The 17,030-nt window shown below is 34.2% G+C and overlaps 1 protein-coding gene across 1 annotated transcript in view; it reads right to left on the bottom strand.

Annotated features, from left to right (window-relative positions):
• LOC114338609 (phospholipid-transporting ATPase ABCA3-like) overlaps positions 1-17,030 on the bottom strand; it is a 351,819-nt gene that overhangs the window by 93,715 nt on the left and 241,074 nt on the right. The window contains exons 18-19 of the mRNA XM_050645554.1: positions 14,690-14,843; positions 2,651-2,972 (exon numbers count right to left, since the gene is read on the bottom strand). Coding sequence (XP_050501511.1) covers positions 2,651-2,972; positions 14,690-14,843 — 476 coding nt within the window. The remainder of the gene's footprint in view (positions 1-2,650; positions 2,973-14,689; positions 14,844-17,030) is intronic.

Here is a 17,030-nt window from a genome sequence, read left to right as displayed (position 1 = left end):
AAGGGCTGTAGTTGAAAAGGCTTGAACGAGTCACTAATCGCGAGTGAATGCACATTTTAAACAGCTTATCTTAATAAATTTTTGTCCTAAAGAAAAACAAAACATCCAAAATATTCATAAAAGCAAAACGTAGGTTTTTTTACACTTTGAAATTGTGGGTATCATTCATAATTTTTAAGCTATTTTGAAAAAAAAAAGCATGTTTTTAAATGTGTATTCCAATATGTATGTATGGAGTGAAACCAAACACTTGTCGATGAAAATAGGAGAAGCTACTCCCGACGTCGGCCGATATCGGATCTGATCTGATCTGATCGGGCCAGAAAAAACGGATTCAATGTAGGCACCGCCATTTAATACTATGGGTTTATTTTTTAATCCGACGTCGGCCGACGTCGGATCTGATCTGATCTGATCGGATCGGAGAAAAACGGATCCAATGTAGGCACCGGCATTTATTAAAATGGGTTTATTTTTTAATCCGACGTCGGATCTGATCTGATCTGCTCGGATTGGAGAAAAACGGATCCAATGTAAGTGCGGCCTTAGTAAAAAAACTCTATTTATAGGAGAAAAGTTGCTTAGAATTAGTCATTTTATTCATTTCCGGACTTACTTTCAACGTAATTTTTTGTTTCACCCCGACAAGGGTGAAACTCACCCCCAGAGCAAGAGCACAGGGAAAACTGTACGGGAATATGTTGAATTAGTTGTATACATGACTTTCCTCAATGGGTGGAAACGAGAGTGGGGCACGAGGGTAGTTATAAGGGGTCAAAGTTGCGTTTTTTATTATTTTTTTGTGACGCTCATAATCTAGATAGTACAGCAAAATTTGGAAATAAGTAGATCATGACATAACTAAGTAAAATCCCCAGAAGCGGAAACCAGAGGGGGGGACGAGAGTAGTTATAAAGGATCAAAGTCGCGGTTTTTATTATTTTTTTTGTGACGCTCACAATTGAGATAGTACACTAAAATTTGGGAATAAGTAGGTCATGACGTAACTACGTAAAATCTCCAGGGGCGGAATGCTGCGTAGCTGACAAAGGGGTGGAGGCAGGGCTGAATATAAAAATTTTAAGGGATTTTTTGTGACGTTCGTGATCGAGATAGTGAACCAAAATTTGGGAGTAAGTAGATCATGACGTACCTAAGCACCATCTCCAGGGATGGAAACTAGAGTTGGGGACGAGGGTAGTTTTAAGGGGTTAAAGTCGTAGTTTGTATTAATTTTTTTTGTGATGCAGCATAACATTTGTCCCCCATGCAGCGTTACACCCTGGAGATTTTACTTAGTTATGTCATGATCTACTTATTCCCAAATTTTGGTGCACTATCTCGATCAGGAACGTCACAAAACGTCTACGTAGCGAGTATTGGAGACCACCGCCTTAGAATTTTGACCGAAAGAAACAGTGGACAACATATGTATTTAATCGTAGTGTGCTAATTGGTCAAGAGAAAAATGAGAGGATGGTAAAGAAAGGAAACCAGAGGTTTGGTGTTTCAATCCAATGTAAAAACCAATTGTTTTCAATTGACTAGCGTATCCTTAAAGAGTTGACATTTGAAAAATTACTCACATTTATTTACTTTTCTATTTTTCTGGATGTCTTGAATGACGAAACCTGTTATATTTCTTTCACTCTAGCTTTTCCCATGCATGCAATTATTCAAGAATTACTCTTTATACTAGGTCTCTTTTTTAGTCACAGAAACTAGTATCGCAGAATTAAACCGCTTGTCCATAGCAATCACAATAAGTTAAACAAGGATAAACAATACGGCATGTATTTGATACTTTGTTTATAATGAATTTTGATGTTTATAATTTTCAGTTACATTAACATTAGCTTATTTGTCGTGTTTTATATTTATAAAAAGTAAAAATATAATATTTCAGTTAAATAAAGGAAGAGTTACAATTCTGATGTTTTGTCCCCAGACAAAGACGAGTGAGTAATATCGTAGTGTTGGTAACTCAGATTGTGAAAAATTTGCACTTGTATCACTGTTTTCCCAAAAGTGCGATATATTAAAAATATTAATTGTTTTTTATGTACTTCACTTGATAGTTTGAATTTCTCAAACTTAGGTAATAATAAATCTTCTTAATAATATCTTTGTTGTTGTGACGTTTTTTTGATTTATTTATTACCGTTATATATTTATCTTTATAGGTACTAGTAACAGTCGGTATGATGTTCAAACTGTTTAATGTTGAGTCCAACAATCTCCTCAATAGTACAAAAAGATTAAACACTTCAATAAAATAACTTTTTAAAATATGACCACCGGGATAATAGCCATTTCCTAATTATTACATTGACAGTAGTTCGTATAGTTGTTCCATTTTACCTTTGCCCATGCGTCATGATTTATTTTCAAACAAGTTAATTTAAAACATAAAGTGAAACGTACACCGATGTGTAGTATTATTGAAACCTTAGAGGATGGAAAAATTTTTCTCTCTAAAGAGGGTAAAAAAATTTTCCATGCTCTAAGATTGATACGTACCTACTGTCAGTGGTGTTGCCACTAGGAATTGTGGTAACTAGTGTTGCCACTAGGAACACTTAGGTAAAAAAATATGTTGCCATAGGCAAAACATAAAATATATTTCTCTTTAAAATACATATATACTTACCTACAAACATTACAGCCATATATGGTACAACTCCAACAAACAGTGCGAAAGGTGGCATAAACGACATCGCAGTGTCAGCCTTATCAAAAATGTAGGAGATGCAATTGTAACTCAATATAGAGGTGGGACAATAGGCAATAAGTAACAGTATTAATACTATTAGTGATGAACCTGACGCTAAGGATGGTGGTTTAAAATAGAAAATAAGAAGTATTAAAAAAGCTGTTATTATTGCCATCAGTACCATTTGAACCACGAAGAAACTTATAAAATAAGCAGTAAAAGAAAGGCCGTTGACTCTAAGCTGATTTCTTGCTTTTATCTGAAAAAAAGACAACAAATATTTAGTAAGAAACTCTCATCTTGTGGCATGCCTACATAAGAGGCTACATCAGCGCCAGCGCGTCGTCAAAACGGAAAACGCGTTCCAAGATTGCAGCTTTAATTTTGAATATTTGTTGAGGTATTTGGCACACATATTCGTCATATAGTAAAGAATGGCGGTACAGAGCTCAATTTCAGAAATATGTGAGTACATATAAATTACTCTATACTTAAATAAAATTTTAGAGAACGAGCCTGCTCTGCCATTAAGAAGAAAAAAAATACACTTTCTTCAAATAATCTTTTTTCCCATGCCTGGATTTTGTGTCATATTGGAATTACTAAAATTGATTATCTACATATTGGGACCGTGCAAGTTCGGCAAAGCGACACCTATGTCTACGCTCTGCAACTTTATTCGCACTTTTAATTATATTGGCCAATTATATTAGTCCTGGTTACTGGATAATTGTCAAGGCCATAGTCCAAAAAAATAATAAGACAAAAAAATAAGATTCAGGTTATGTTATTCAAACGTAAACAATTGTATGTAGTAAATAAAATTTGTTATTAAAATGCAGTACTGCAAGCAAAATACAATTAATTAAATTTACCGTTATATAATATTTGCATATCATATCAATATTGTGGAGAAACATATAATTTTTCTCCTTCAATGACAGTAGATATGAAATGTACGTCAATTTGACAATTTCAATTGACAATATAAATTATTTAAGAGAGTTGCAATATTTCTCCGCTATTCGCGCACGATCGTTTCTCAATTCCCTTCCAAGTACTTGCACACCGCGAATACGCTGTGAGCTCGTACGTAGAGGGGATATTTAAAAATTCGCGAGAGAAACTAGTGACAAGTCTGTAAACGTTTACTGGAAATTTGACATAAATATCAAAGTGATTAATTTAAAATTAAAATTAAAATCATTAATTATAAAAAATATTGTTGGTCAAAGCTGTGGTATATATTTTACCTTAAATATAGGGTGTAACAAAAATACAGGTCATAAATTAAACCACACATTCTGGGACCACAAATAGTTCGAAATGAACCTAACTTACCTTAGTACAAATATATGCATACAAAAGAAGTTACAAACCTTTGAAGTTACAAAATGAAAATCGATTTTTTTGAATATATCGAAAACCATTAGAGATTTTTTGTTGAAAATGGACATCTGGCATTCTTATAGAAAGAACATGTTAAAGAAAAATTATAGTGAAATTTGTGCACCCCATAAAAATTTTATGGGGGTTTTGTTGTTTAAACCTCCCCAAACTTTTGTGTTCGTTCCAAATAAATTATTATTGTGGTGCAATTAGTTAAATTCAATATTTTTAAAACTTTTTTGCCTCCTAGTATTTTTTCGATAAGGCAGTTTTTATCGAGTTGCGGCTTCTTTTTTAGTATGTTTACATAAAAATTTTATGAGGGATTTGTTCCATTAAACCCCCCAAATGTTTGTGTACGTTTCAATTAAACTATTACTGCGGTACTATTACTTTTTTGCCTCTTTGTATTTTTTTGATAAAGCATCTTTTATCGAGATGTGACTTCTTTTTTAATATGGTTCAAAATATACTTAAAAATGTAAATCATAAATAAATTTTCATATTATTACCCAAGTGCAGTTGACCCACTACATGGTAAACATCAGCCATTGTTTGTTGAGTACTAATACCTCAAAAGTAGTGAATTAGCATCGTTTAAAAATAGTGAAAGTGGTCCAGCAAGAACATTACACTATCCACTAGCTGGGTAAGTGTTTGCCAAATTCAAAGTGTCCAAATAGACTATTAATTAGAATTAGAATTACACAAAGACTATATAGACTTTTTATCAGCAATTTATTTTCAAATGTTTTTATTTTATTATTCTTGGGTGCGACTCAATTGCACTAGACAAGAAATATTAATCATCAATTTATAAAAATGTCAACAATGTATATAATGCACAAATGAATCAACCCTCAAATACAATGATACCAATGCAACCAAATCATCAATATATGCAACAACACAACTCTGTATCAGCAGACATGATGCACTATTATCAAAATCAATTCCCACCTCTTCCAAATATGTACACTCATCCATCTAATTTCCAAAATTTATCCTTACCTCAAATGAGCCAAAACTCAGTTCCTCCACAGCCAGAGATACACTCAAAAACTTTCGAAGAAGGAATAGATTATTCCCTACCGTCCTCATCAAGTGACGATGAAAACATGGAAAGTGATGCAAATGTTTGTCCGTGTCAACAACTAAAAGAGTCGAGATCAAAAAGAAAACGTAGAAAAATAGCAGAAACTACTAAGCAAGGTGCTTCAGTAAGCACATCTAATAGGTTTCAAACTCTCTCAGAAGAAAACGCAGATACAAACCAAATCCATACCAGTAAAAGAAACGATGACAACCCAAATACCCAAACGTAAGATCCCAAGCCGCACCCTATTTATGTTTACGGAGTAATAGACTACAAAGCAATGACTGACTCTATAGCGCAAGTTACTGAAGATGAAACATATTATACTACCACACTTCCTGAAAATGTTAAAATAAATGCTATAACACCTGATTCTTATAGGAAAATAATAAATTACATGAGAGAAGAAAAAATAGTACACCATAGCTATCAACTCAAACAAGAAAGAGCATATAGAGTCGTTCTAAGAGGTTTACACCATTCTATACCCTTAGAGCAAATAAAATCTGAATTATTAAGGCAAGGCCACACAGTCAGAAATGTTTTAAACATCCGGCACAGAGTAACAAAAGAGCCCCTACCATTATTTTTCGTCGATTTGGAACCAAAAAACAACAATAATAAAGTTTTTAATGTGGAATTTATATACAATACCAGAATTAGAGTAGAAGCTCCGAAACACAAGAACACCATTGTGCAATGATGCGCTCGATGTCAGGCATACGGACACTCTAAGTCATACTGTTATAAACCTTATAAATGTGTTAAATGTGGAGGATCACATGACACCAAAAGTTTCACAAAGCCGAAAGACACACCTGCAAAATGTACTCTTTGCAAGGGCAACCACCCAGCGAACTATAAAGGCTGCACGGTTTATCGAGACTTATTAAAAGCAAAGAACAGGAATAACGACACAACTTGACCTAGAAACACACAAGGATACATAAATCCCAATCCAGCACTGCACCAAATGACTCAACAATATGCGCAAAATGGAATCAATTATGCTCAAGTAACCTCAGGAAACATCAACAGACCAAATAATGGTGAAGATTTAACACACATGATGACAAGCTTCTTAAATGAATTCAAAAATCTATTTAATCAACTTCTGAACCAAAATAGCATGATCCTGAACATGCTAACAACAGTCATTAGTAAAATAACGAATTAATGGCTCCATCAATTAGAATAGCCACCTGGAACGCCAACGGGCTACCAAACCATGTACAGGAAATCTCAGCATTTTTAAAAGTAAATAAATTAGATGTTCTTCTCATCTCAGAATCACACTCAACCGAAAGAACAGTAGTAAAAATCCCTTTATACACAACGTACCTTACTCATCATCCTGATGGAACTGCTCACGCAGGAACAGCAATTATTATTAAATCTTCTATTAAACACTATTGCCTACAAAATTACGCCACACCTAAAATACAAGGAACCATACTAAAAATAGAAACATTTACATGGCCACTTGCCATTGTAGCAATTTACTGTCCTCCTAGACACTCCATATCAATTGAAGAATACGAGACGTTTTTTTCAAGAACTAGGACCCCGATTTATAGCAGCTGGAGACTGGAACGCCAAACACACCGTATGGGGATCGAGGCTTATAACACCAAAGGGTCGAAATTTATTGGCGTGCTCGCAGAGAAATAATTTAAACTTCCTTTCGACAGGTCAGCCAACGTATTGGCCGACCGATCAAAACAGGATTCCTGACCTGCTAGACTTTGCCGTTATCAAAGGTATCTCAAATATACATTACAAAATAGAACCCAGTCTTGATTTAAGTTCAGATCACACCGCAATAATCATAACATTAAGTACAACTGTAATATGGAAGGAACCTGTGGCAAAACTCTGCAATAAAAGAACCAACTGGGAAAAATTTCAAGCTATTATTAACACAAATATAAACTTAAAACATCGAATTAAAGAACCTTAGGAAATAGAAAAAGCAGTGCAACATTTAACAGAAGTAATACAAGATGCTGCATGGAAGTCAACTTCAGATGATAAAAAAAATACCACCCATGATCATAACATTCCTCTACAAATTAAAGAAATTTTAAATGAAAAAAGAAGAGCTAGAGCCAAATGGCAGCGGTCAGGGGATCCCCGGGATAAAACACAATTAAATCGGTTAACACATCAACTGCGTACAGCTTTAATCCAGGCCCGTAATGAGACTTTTAAATATTACATCTCCAACCTAACACCTAATGACCATTCATTATGGCAAGCGACCAAAAAATTCAAGAGACCAGTAGCATCTATTCCACCAATTAGAAAATCGGATCTAAGCTGGGCAGAAACTGATGAAGAAAAATCAAACACATTAGCACAACACCTCGCCCAGGTATTTAGTCTACATACAGAAGTCAATGCTGAAGATGAAGAAGTATACACATTTCTCGACGCTCCTTGTCAATTATCACTACCACCAGGGCTGTAACTACCATTACCGTACCATAACCGGGGCAGTGCCCCGGGGCCCCCGGCCAAGGGGGGCCCCGCAGGAGTCCACTTTGATTGGCCGAGATATTACACTGATTGACAGAGATTGACATAGATTTTAACGAGGAAAATAAAAATATGATTTTGAAATTTTGAAAGCCGGTCCCAACAAAATATTTTCAAATAACACAATTTTAAAAAGACCTTTTAAAAATAACGCAACATAAAGTTTTAATTGTTCACTGGGGAAATTAGTCTTTTCGACTAAAATGCAATTGGAATAGAACAGGGGCCCCTGAGGCCTGAGCTAAGGTGGGGCCCCCGATACCTTAACATAAACATTTAAATTATTACTTAGGAAATTAATTATTTCGGCGTAATAAAACCTAAAAGCGCCATTGGAAGAGGGGGCCCGGGCTAAGCTGGGGCCCCCGAGACCTTTCCTAAAGATATAAATTGTTACTGAAGAAATTAGTTATTTTGTCGAAATAAAAACTAAAATGCAACCCGAATAGGGGCCCCAGGTCCCAGCTACTTTGTCTTAACCAATTTACTCCAGACCACATCTTGGTACCACATATTGAAAAGAAAGGTAAGGGTAAGACAGAATCGGCACATTAGCATCAGTCCCACCAGTACACTGACCAGCTTCACTGAGTGTGTTCACGCTGCAGTTGCTTAATGCACCTTAAGGTGCATTTACGTTCGCTTGGTTATTCGTTCGCTACAAAGTAAGACCATTTACATTGTAGCGAACGAACGCATTCGTTGATGATCCATCGGCAATGTCAGATACAGATGAAGATGTAATCATTAGCGCTGTTAATTTTATAGTTATTGGCGGACATGCTGAAAACAAAAGAAAGAACGGAGTATTGTATTCACACAAGAGGAAAAATGCATTTTCAAGGGGTTAAATATAAAAAAATTTTCCGAACCCCCCCCCCTCCCGCTGGGGGTTACATTTCCCAGATCTCCCGGTAGGGGGCCCCAGATCACGTTTGCCCCGGGGCCCCCAACATCGTAGTTACGGCCCTGACTACCACTGAAACCATGTACACCAACAGAGATTTGGAAGGCGATAAATAAAATAAACCCTCATAAGGCTCCAGGTTATGACTTAATTAATGGTGATGTACTAAAGCATTTGCCTATAAAAGCGATAGTCCTGCTAACTATTGTATATAACAGCATGATAAGACTGTGTCACTTTCCTATTCAATGGAAATACGCACAAATAATTATGATTGCGAAACCGGGCAAACCGCCTACAGAACCCTCCTCCTATCGTCCTATAAGCCTTCTACCAATAATGTCAAAAATTTTCGAAAGACTTCTTTTAGTCCGAATTCTCGAAAGAATAAACATAAATAACATAATACCTGACCATCAATTTGGCTTTCGACAGAACTACTCAACAATACAGCAGTGCCATAGGATTGCAAATTATATAAAAGAAACTTTAGAGGGAAAGAAAATGTGTGCTGCAGTATTCCTTGATGTGGAGAAGGCATTTGATAAGGTGTGGCATAAAGGCCTGTTGTATAAAGTGAAAAAGAATATGCCTAATGAAATATACCTGATATTAAAATCATATCTGAGCGAGCGATTTTTCCAAATCAAAGTAAATACCTCACTTTCCAAATATCATCCTATACAATCCGGAGTACCTCACGGTAGTGTCCTCGGTCCCTTCCTTTATCTCCTTTACACTGCTGATATACCTGCTGATGATGAAATTACTATGGCCACATTTGCCGACGATACAGGAATCCTTACATCAGACGATAACCCATATAGAGCTTCTAACAAACTGCAAAACTATTTAAATTCACTTCAAACATGGTTAACAAAATGGAAGATTAAAGTAAACGGTGAAAAGTCTTCACAAATTACGTTCACAACAAGAAGGATCGACTGTCCACAGGTTCATATTAACAACATTCCTATCCCCTTAAAATCAGATGTCAAGTACCTGGGACTCCATTTGGACCGAAAGCTGACATGGAAGAACCATATCAAAACCAAGAAAACTCAACTAAATTTAAAAGTCAGACAAATGTATTGGCTGCTAGGTAAAAGATCCCAGTTATCATTAGAAAACAAAGTATTATTATACAAAATTATACTAAAGACGATATGGAGTTATGGTATAGAGTTGTGGGGCTGCAGTAAACCGAGCAACACTAAAATACTGCAAACTTTTCAATCAAAGACGCTGCGCATGATAGCGAATGCACCATGGTACGTTTCCAATATAACTATCCATAATGACCTTGGGATACCACTCATCGAAAATGTTATTAAACTACAGGCAAACAAAGCCCAAGAAAGAAATTTCGCCCATGAAAGTCAAACTATTCAACAACTCTACCAGCCGCCACTTGTGGGAAGAAGACTGAAAAGGACATGGCCAGAGGACCTAACTGATTAGGTGTATTGGAGAACCATCGATGGATGTTGCCCAAAGCATGCCAGGATTCAAGACTTTGCTACTATTTGCTAAATACTCTGTGTTGTAATTGGAGTAGATTGTAAATTTGCACTTAATAAAATTTAAAAAAAAATATTATTACCAAGTCTCCATAATCGTACTGTACCATATACAAATATGTGGTGGATTTGCCAAATATTCAAATAGCTCGATAAAAACTGACTTTTGGAACAAGTACTAAGAGACAATAAAGTTTTTAAAAACTTGTGTTTAACTAATGGCGCTACAATAATAATTAAATTGGAACGTACACAAAAGTTTGGGGGGGTTTAAAAGAACCAAACCCCCATAAAATTTTTATGGGGTGTCCAAATTCCATTATCATTTTTTCTTAAAATACTACTGCCATAAGAATACCACATGTCCATTTTCAATAAAAAATCTCTAATAGTTTTCGATATATTGGAAAAAATCGATTTTCATTTTGTAACTTCAAAGGGCTGTAACTTTTTTTCCGTGCACATTTGTACTATAGTAAGTTAGGTTCAATCGAACTATTTTTGGTCCCAGAATATGCGATTAAATTTATGACCTGTATTTTTGTTACACCCTGTATACTTACGTTTTAAATACTGAAGTTTTTTTAATGTTCTGTAATATGTAATTATTAATTAATCTATTAATCTTAGCGCCATCTACACGATAATTGTGAAAGTATCCGAAGTAAGAAATTAATATTTCATCAATAGAACGTCAAAATGATTAGCAAAATCTTAAAAAAATCGATTACAATTGAATTACTTTTTTGCGTTGTAAATATTAAGCGATAACAATTAAATAATAAATTTAAAAATTACCGGTGAAAGTTGCATTAATAATCCGCTAGGAGCGACACCAGCGAAGCTCAGAGCGTATAACAATAAATCGAAAACATTATGCAACTAATATGCATTCGCAAAAATTAAAGAATACCCATGAACGAACATATAAAACACGCTGTATTTTCCTGTCACCGTGTCACAAAGAAAATTGCCTTGCGCAAGTACATGTAACAATAATTATTACATGTACTTGCGCTGGCCAATTTTTTGTGTGCCACGGTGACAGGAAAATACAGCGTGTTTTATATGTTCGTTCATGGGTATTCTTTCATTTTTCCGACTGTAACTAATATATTATAACTGATTAAGCAACATAGAGAAATAGTCACTGTCATTTTGAGAAACCTGCGTTAAGTATAATAGCACGATTCTCTTATCTGTATATATGACTCTATCGATATTTGTTCAGTGTATTATTTTCTGAGGTATTGGAACTCGTTAGTGTTGATCCATATCGCAGTAATGTTTGTTTATAATTAATTTATTATATTTTTTTGTATAATAGAACTAAGCTGTCGGACTATTTGAAAAAATAGATTAATATTAATTGTAAGTTTTGTAGGTAAGTATGTTATACCTAATAATATATCTAATTCTAGTATGAGTATATAAAGTTATTCTATTGTAGAAATATCATCAATAGTTTCAAAATTAAAATTTAAATTTAAATAGAAAACCAAAAAACATACTTTCAATAAAAATGTCACCTATTTTGGTTTATCTTTATAAATATTTATTTACTTATAAAGTTGTTTTCTATTACCTCCAATTAGCTGACCTATGATTATAATATTGTCACAATATTGAGTTTTCATCTTAGTTGGTATCAAGCTGACGTACAGCCGATACGCTATTGCCAAAGTTTTGCAGAATTTTCGAATAAGGATGCGCTACTCACGGTTCCATGACATCTCGTAACGCGACAGTTCGTAACCGGACAGTTGGTAACGGACAATTCGTAACAGCGACAGTTCGTAACGGCGACACTTGGTAACGGCGACAGTTCGTAACTATACAAATTCGTAACGGACAATTAGTAACCTCCAAATTTAATTATTCCGTTTATTGTTGTTAACGTGGAAACTAACTGTTATTACAGTTATAAATGAAATTATGTTGATCAATTTAACGAATCAGTATCTGGATAAACATTTTTAAGGCATTTCATATTTCGTGTTTCAGAATATAATAAAAGTAGTTAAACCAAGTATTAAATAAAGTATTACAAGCCATCCCTCTTATCAACTATAACCGTTGATTGAATGCCCCACAGCTATTACCAATCACAAGGTTTATTATAATAACAGCTAATTATAATCTTTCCTTTACAAAATGTTTATTTAAAAAGTTTGGAATGTCTAAAGACGGTTGTCAGATTAAAGATTTCAAGAATTAAGTAGTTCATTGTTTCGTTGTCTACGTACAGCCGGTTCCAAAAAAAAACTGATACGACTCTTAAAGCGTATTTTGTAGAAAATTGAGCAGTGTACTTTCTTCTTCTTCTTCTTTTTGTTTTTGGTCTCGCTGCAAGGCAATTACCAGCACGATTTATAGGCGATCTTAATGTAGTCTGGCTCTAAGCGATATCAAAATCGCTGACTATGTTCTTGTAAAAAGCTTTTGATGAGGTGTGATATAATGAATATGAGTTTAATTTTATTTAATTTATTATATTTTGATGCATAAATACTTATTTACATACTGTCACTGTCACTGCCAAATCTTAAATTTTTCAGATAACCTCAACCTCAAAAAATGGCTGTTTGTATGTTTATTTTATTATTTGTCTGTCAAATAAATATAATATAATGTCAGACCAATAATACACTACTCAAAATGATCAAATCTTACTAAGAGTCGTATCAGTTTTTTTAGGAACCAGCTGTACATGCATATTTAAGGAACAATAAGAGTGATAAAATTTTAAAAATAATGTTAAAATGTTGTTCTGAAGCTATTTCCTTGTGGCATTTTTATGATTAATTATTTGTATGGGAAATAAGCCACAATTAAAATGAAAAAAATAATTTTATTTTTAATAATAAAATTATTTTTTTCATTTTAATTGTGGCTTATTTCCCATACAAATAATGTTAAAAGTTTCTATGTATTTAAATATATTTGTCTGTGTTTAAAGACTTTTAAATATTCTGAAACACAAAATATAAAATGTGGTTAACATGTTTATCAGTACTGATTCGTTAAATTGATAAACATAATTTCAATTATAAGTGTAATAACAGTTAGTTTCCAGGTTAACAAAAATAAACATAATAATTCAATTTCGACATTACGAATTGTCCGTTACGAACTTGTATAGTTACGAACTGTCGCCGTTACCAAGTGTCGCCGTTACGAACTGTCGCTGTTACGAATTGTCCGTTACCAACTGTCCGCTTACGAACTGTCGCGTTACGAGGTATCTGGTCACGGCTACTCGCTCCCTAAGTAATATTGATGACTCGCTGATGTGGCCTCATAAGTTATATATTGTTATATATATTATATACTTTTCTATTCCCACTCCGGAAATCGTTTTCACAAAAGAGTATTATTAAAGAAATTAAGCTAAACGAGCGCATAACCAGCAAAGGCGTTAAGTAGGTTATGTCTTCTTCAAAATTGATTTTAACATACTTGAATATGGTATTGTAGGTAACAGCCGTGCTTTGACTGAAAACATGCAACAATGCCTACTCGACTATAGATACACAAGTTTGATAAAACATACATTAGGGGAGTCACTATACACTCTGGGAAAAAATTAACCGCCCACCTTAAAAATGGGTCATGTTTGATGTCTTATATTTCCTAAACCTGTTGGCCGTTTTAAATGATTTTTTTAATATGTCATAGCCCTATTTTTTAAAAATATTGCCGTGCAACATTGTTGCTAAACGTGTAAATTTTCATTGTTTACCGGGTGTATGAATCAAACTGTGTTTTTTTAAGGTCGCATCACTCTCTGGAATATTCTAGCATTTGTAAAATACTGAAGTTAAGACCAAACTATAGCCTCAGGTTTTCTCAACATTCTGATTTTTTATTCACTCGCTTATGTTGAATAATAAAATAGTTAGTTTCTTTAACAACTAGCCATGTTTTTCATCAATACAGGGTGTTCTTAAATAAGTATGGCAAACTTTAAGGGGTAATTCTGCAGAAAAGAATAATGACAGTTTGCTTTATAAACGTATGTCCGCAAATGCTTTGTTCCCGATATAAAGGGTATCGAAATTTTTCTTAACTTACGATTTATTTATCGCCTTAAAACCGGTTCAGATATGCAAATAAAATTTGGTGGGTATTAAGACGTAGTTATTGCACATTTTTTGACATACAATTAAGAATTTAATATTCACCATTGCAGCGCATACGGGTAGTATAAACAGTCTTATATATCTCGTATAAAATTAATAAAATTTAATATCTGATGGTTGAGTTTTAGATTTTAGACCATGTAGAGTATTTTATGAAGAATAACTTTGTTTTGTAGAATTGATAATAAAACTAAAAAGGGTTTTAAAAAAATATAAGCTTGTTTGCATTTCTCCGAAATAATTTAAGTTTTCGTTCTACATTGATTCACCTATCAAGGATATAAGGTATTAACCAGGAGCAAATAAACGATACAGTTTAAAGTAAAACAGTAAAAATCACTGAATACATTAGTTTCATTTTTCTACAGAAAAAGTGATACTTACTTCTCTGTCATACACCATATCAGCCGCAAGAATTATTGGAGGGAGTACGAAAACCATTCCCAACATAGCGTTGGCCATACCAGGGGTAGCACTCCTAGCATCCATTGCAAAAGAGTGTGCGCTTACTGAAATTTCTGCCTGTGGTGCGACCGTCCTAAAATTAATTTATTATTATTACTCTTGGCAAATTAGCAAAATACAAGGGAAAGTTATTTACCAGCAATTTTATTACTGAAATCGAATTTTATGATTGTATATATTAATAATATAAATATGCAAAGTCCGCACATAATGTGCTACTCATTAAATGTCCTATTAGGTGTAAAACAAATATACCCTACAAATGCAATATTTCGGGCTATAAAATAGGAGATAAATATAACTCAATCAACTCGGAAAGAAGTAGGATTTATCTGGGTACCGTCTCATGTAGGAATAGCTGGAAATGAGAAAGTGGACAGCCTGGCAAACACAAGTCGAATAAACTCACAATATACAACAAAAATAAGAAATTACCCATACTTTGATCTTAAAACCCTAATTAAAGACCACTGTATGAACATATGTCAAGACTACTGGAAAGATGCAGGAACCAAACTAAATGAGATTTATCCTCTTGTGAAGACCATCTTGAATAATCCATCCAATAGAAGAGGTCAAGTAATAATTAACCGACTAAGAATTGGACACACTGCACTGACCCATAAATTCTTACTCAAAAAAGAATCTTCTATAACCTGCATAAACTCTCCCATTGACGGTGAAGCATATTCTGATTGATTGCCAGTATTACGAAGAAATAAGGAGAAAATATGGGATCTCAGATGACATCAAAACCACTTTAACTATATAGTACGTTCTTTGACGGTAAAATATTTCAAAATTTCTAAATTTTAAAGAACCGCTTGGATTGACATGAAATTTGACATACACATAGTTAATAAGTCAAAGAAAAAAAGTGATATTGTGCCGATGTGTGCTTTTGTCCTAGGGGTGAGTTTCACCTCCTCTCGGGGGTGAAAAGATATATGTCCAAAATAATTCCAGAAATGGATAAACTGACTAATTCTAAGCAACTTTTGCCCTAGAGGTTTTTTACCAAGTCAACACTTTTCGAGTTATTTGCGAGTGAACATGTTATTTTTCATCAAACTAACCACTTTTTTGACGGTTTTTCGCAAATAACTCAAAAAGTAAGTATTTTGTCGAAAAAACATTCTAAGCAAAAATATAGCCTGTAAAAAACTGAAAAAGATGGTGTATATATTAGGTCTCTATACGTAGCAAAATCTTTTCATATTCGTCAAAGTGGCGAATGTGTTCATTGTGTCGAAAACTATCCTGCCAAATACCGAGGATGTATCGTCGCAAAGGAAATGCAGAAAATAAAAAACAGAGGTCTGAAAAAGACGAATTTGCCACACCCTCCAGACAGAAGGTCAACTGAAACCAAGTCAAATGCTGGTGAAAGAAAACAGGCACAGAAAGTTACTAGTAATAAGACATACAGTGCGGTAACAAAAGGACGCAATGAAAATTATCAAAATGATAAATACCAAAAAACAACAGAGATTGAAAAAGAAACAGAACAAACCCTACGAATGATATTACAGGAGTTGAAAAAATTAAATGAAAGGGTCACTTCCCTGTAATATAGAGCTCAAGGTGCTATTCCAAAGGTAAGAAATGGCTAATGATCTTAGAATTGTCGCATGGAATGCCAACGGGTTGCTTAATCATCAACAAGAACTACAAGCAATCCTTGACATCGAAAAAATTGATTTGTTTCTTGTCTCTGAAACGCATTTCACAAATCAATCCTACATCAAATTTAAAGGATATACGGTATATCATACAATACACCCTGACAATGCGGCCAAAGGAGGCAGTGCAATCATCATAAAGGATAATATATGTCATCATGAAGAGTTGGAATATAAACCTGAACATATTCAAGCTACTACAGTACACATAAAAACTAAAACTTTTGAAATAAATGTAAGTTCAATATACTGCCCACCCAAACATTCCATTAAAAAAGAGCAGTATTATGAATTCTTGAAAAGCTTAGGGGAAAGGTTCATTATTGGAGGTGACTTCAATGCAAAGAACACACACTGGGGCTCTAGAATCACTACTACTAAGGGAAAGGAGCTTTTGTTAGCTATTAAAGAACAGAGGTGTGAAGCACTATCAACTGGTAGACCAACCTACTGGCCTACGGATAGAAACAAGACCCCTGATTTAATAGACTTCTTTGTTATTAAGAATATTTCAACTAATTTCATAGACATTGATGACTGTTGGGACTTAAATTCTGATCATTTCCCTATAGTACTAA

This window comes from Diabrotica virgifera, chromosome 3 (genome assembly GCF_917563875.1).
Source record: "Diabrotica virgifera virgifera chromosome 3, PGI_DIABVI_V3a".
Taxonomy (NCBI): domain Eukaryota; kingdom Metazoa; phylum Arthropoda; class Insecta; order Coleoptera; family Chrysomelidae; genus Diabrotica; species Diabrotica virgifera.
Note: the sequence above shows the minus strand (reverse complement) of the source record. Positions and strands in the feature narration are given on the sequence as shown.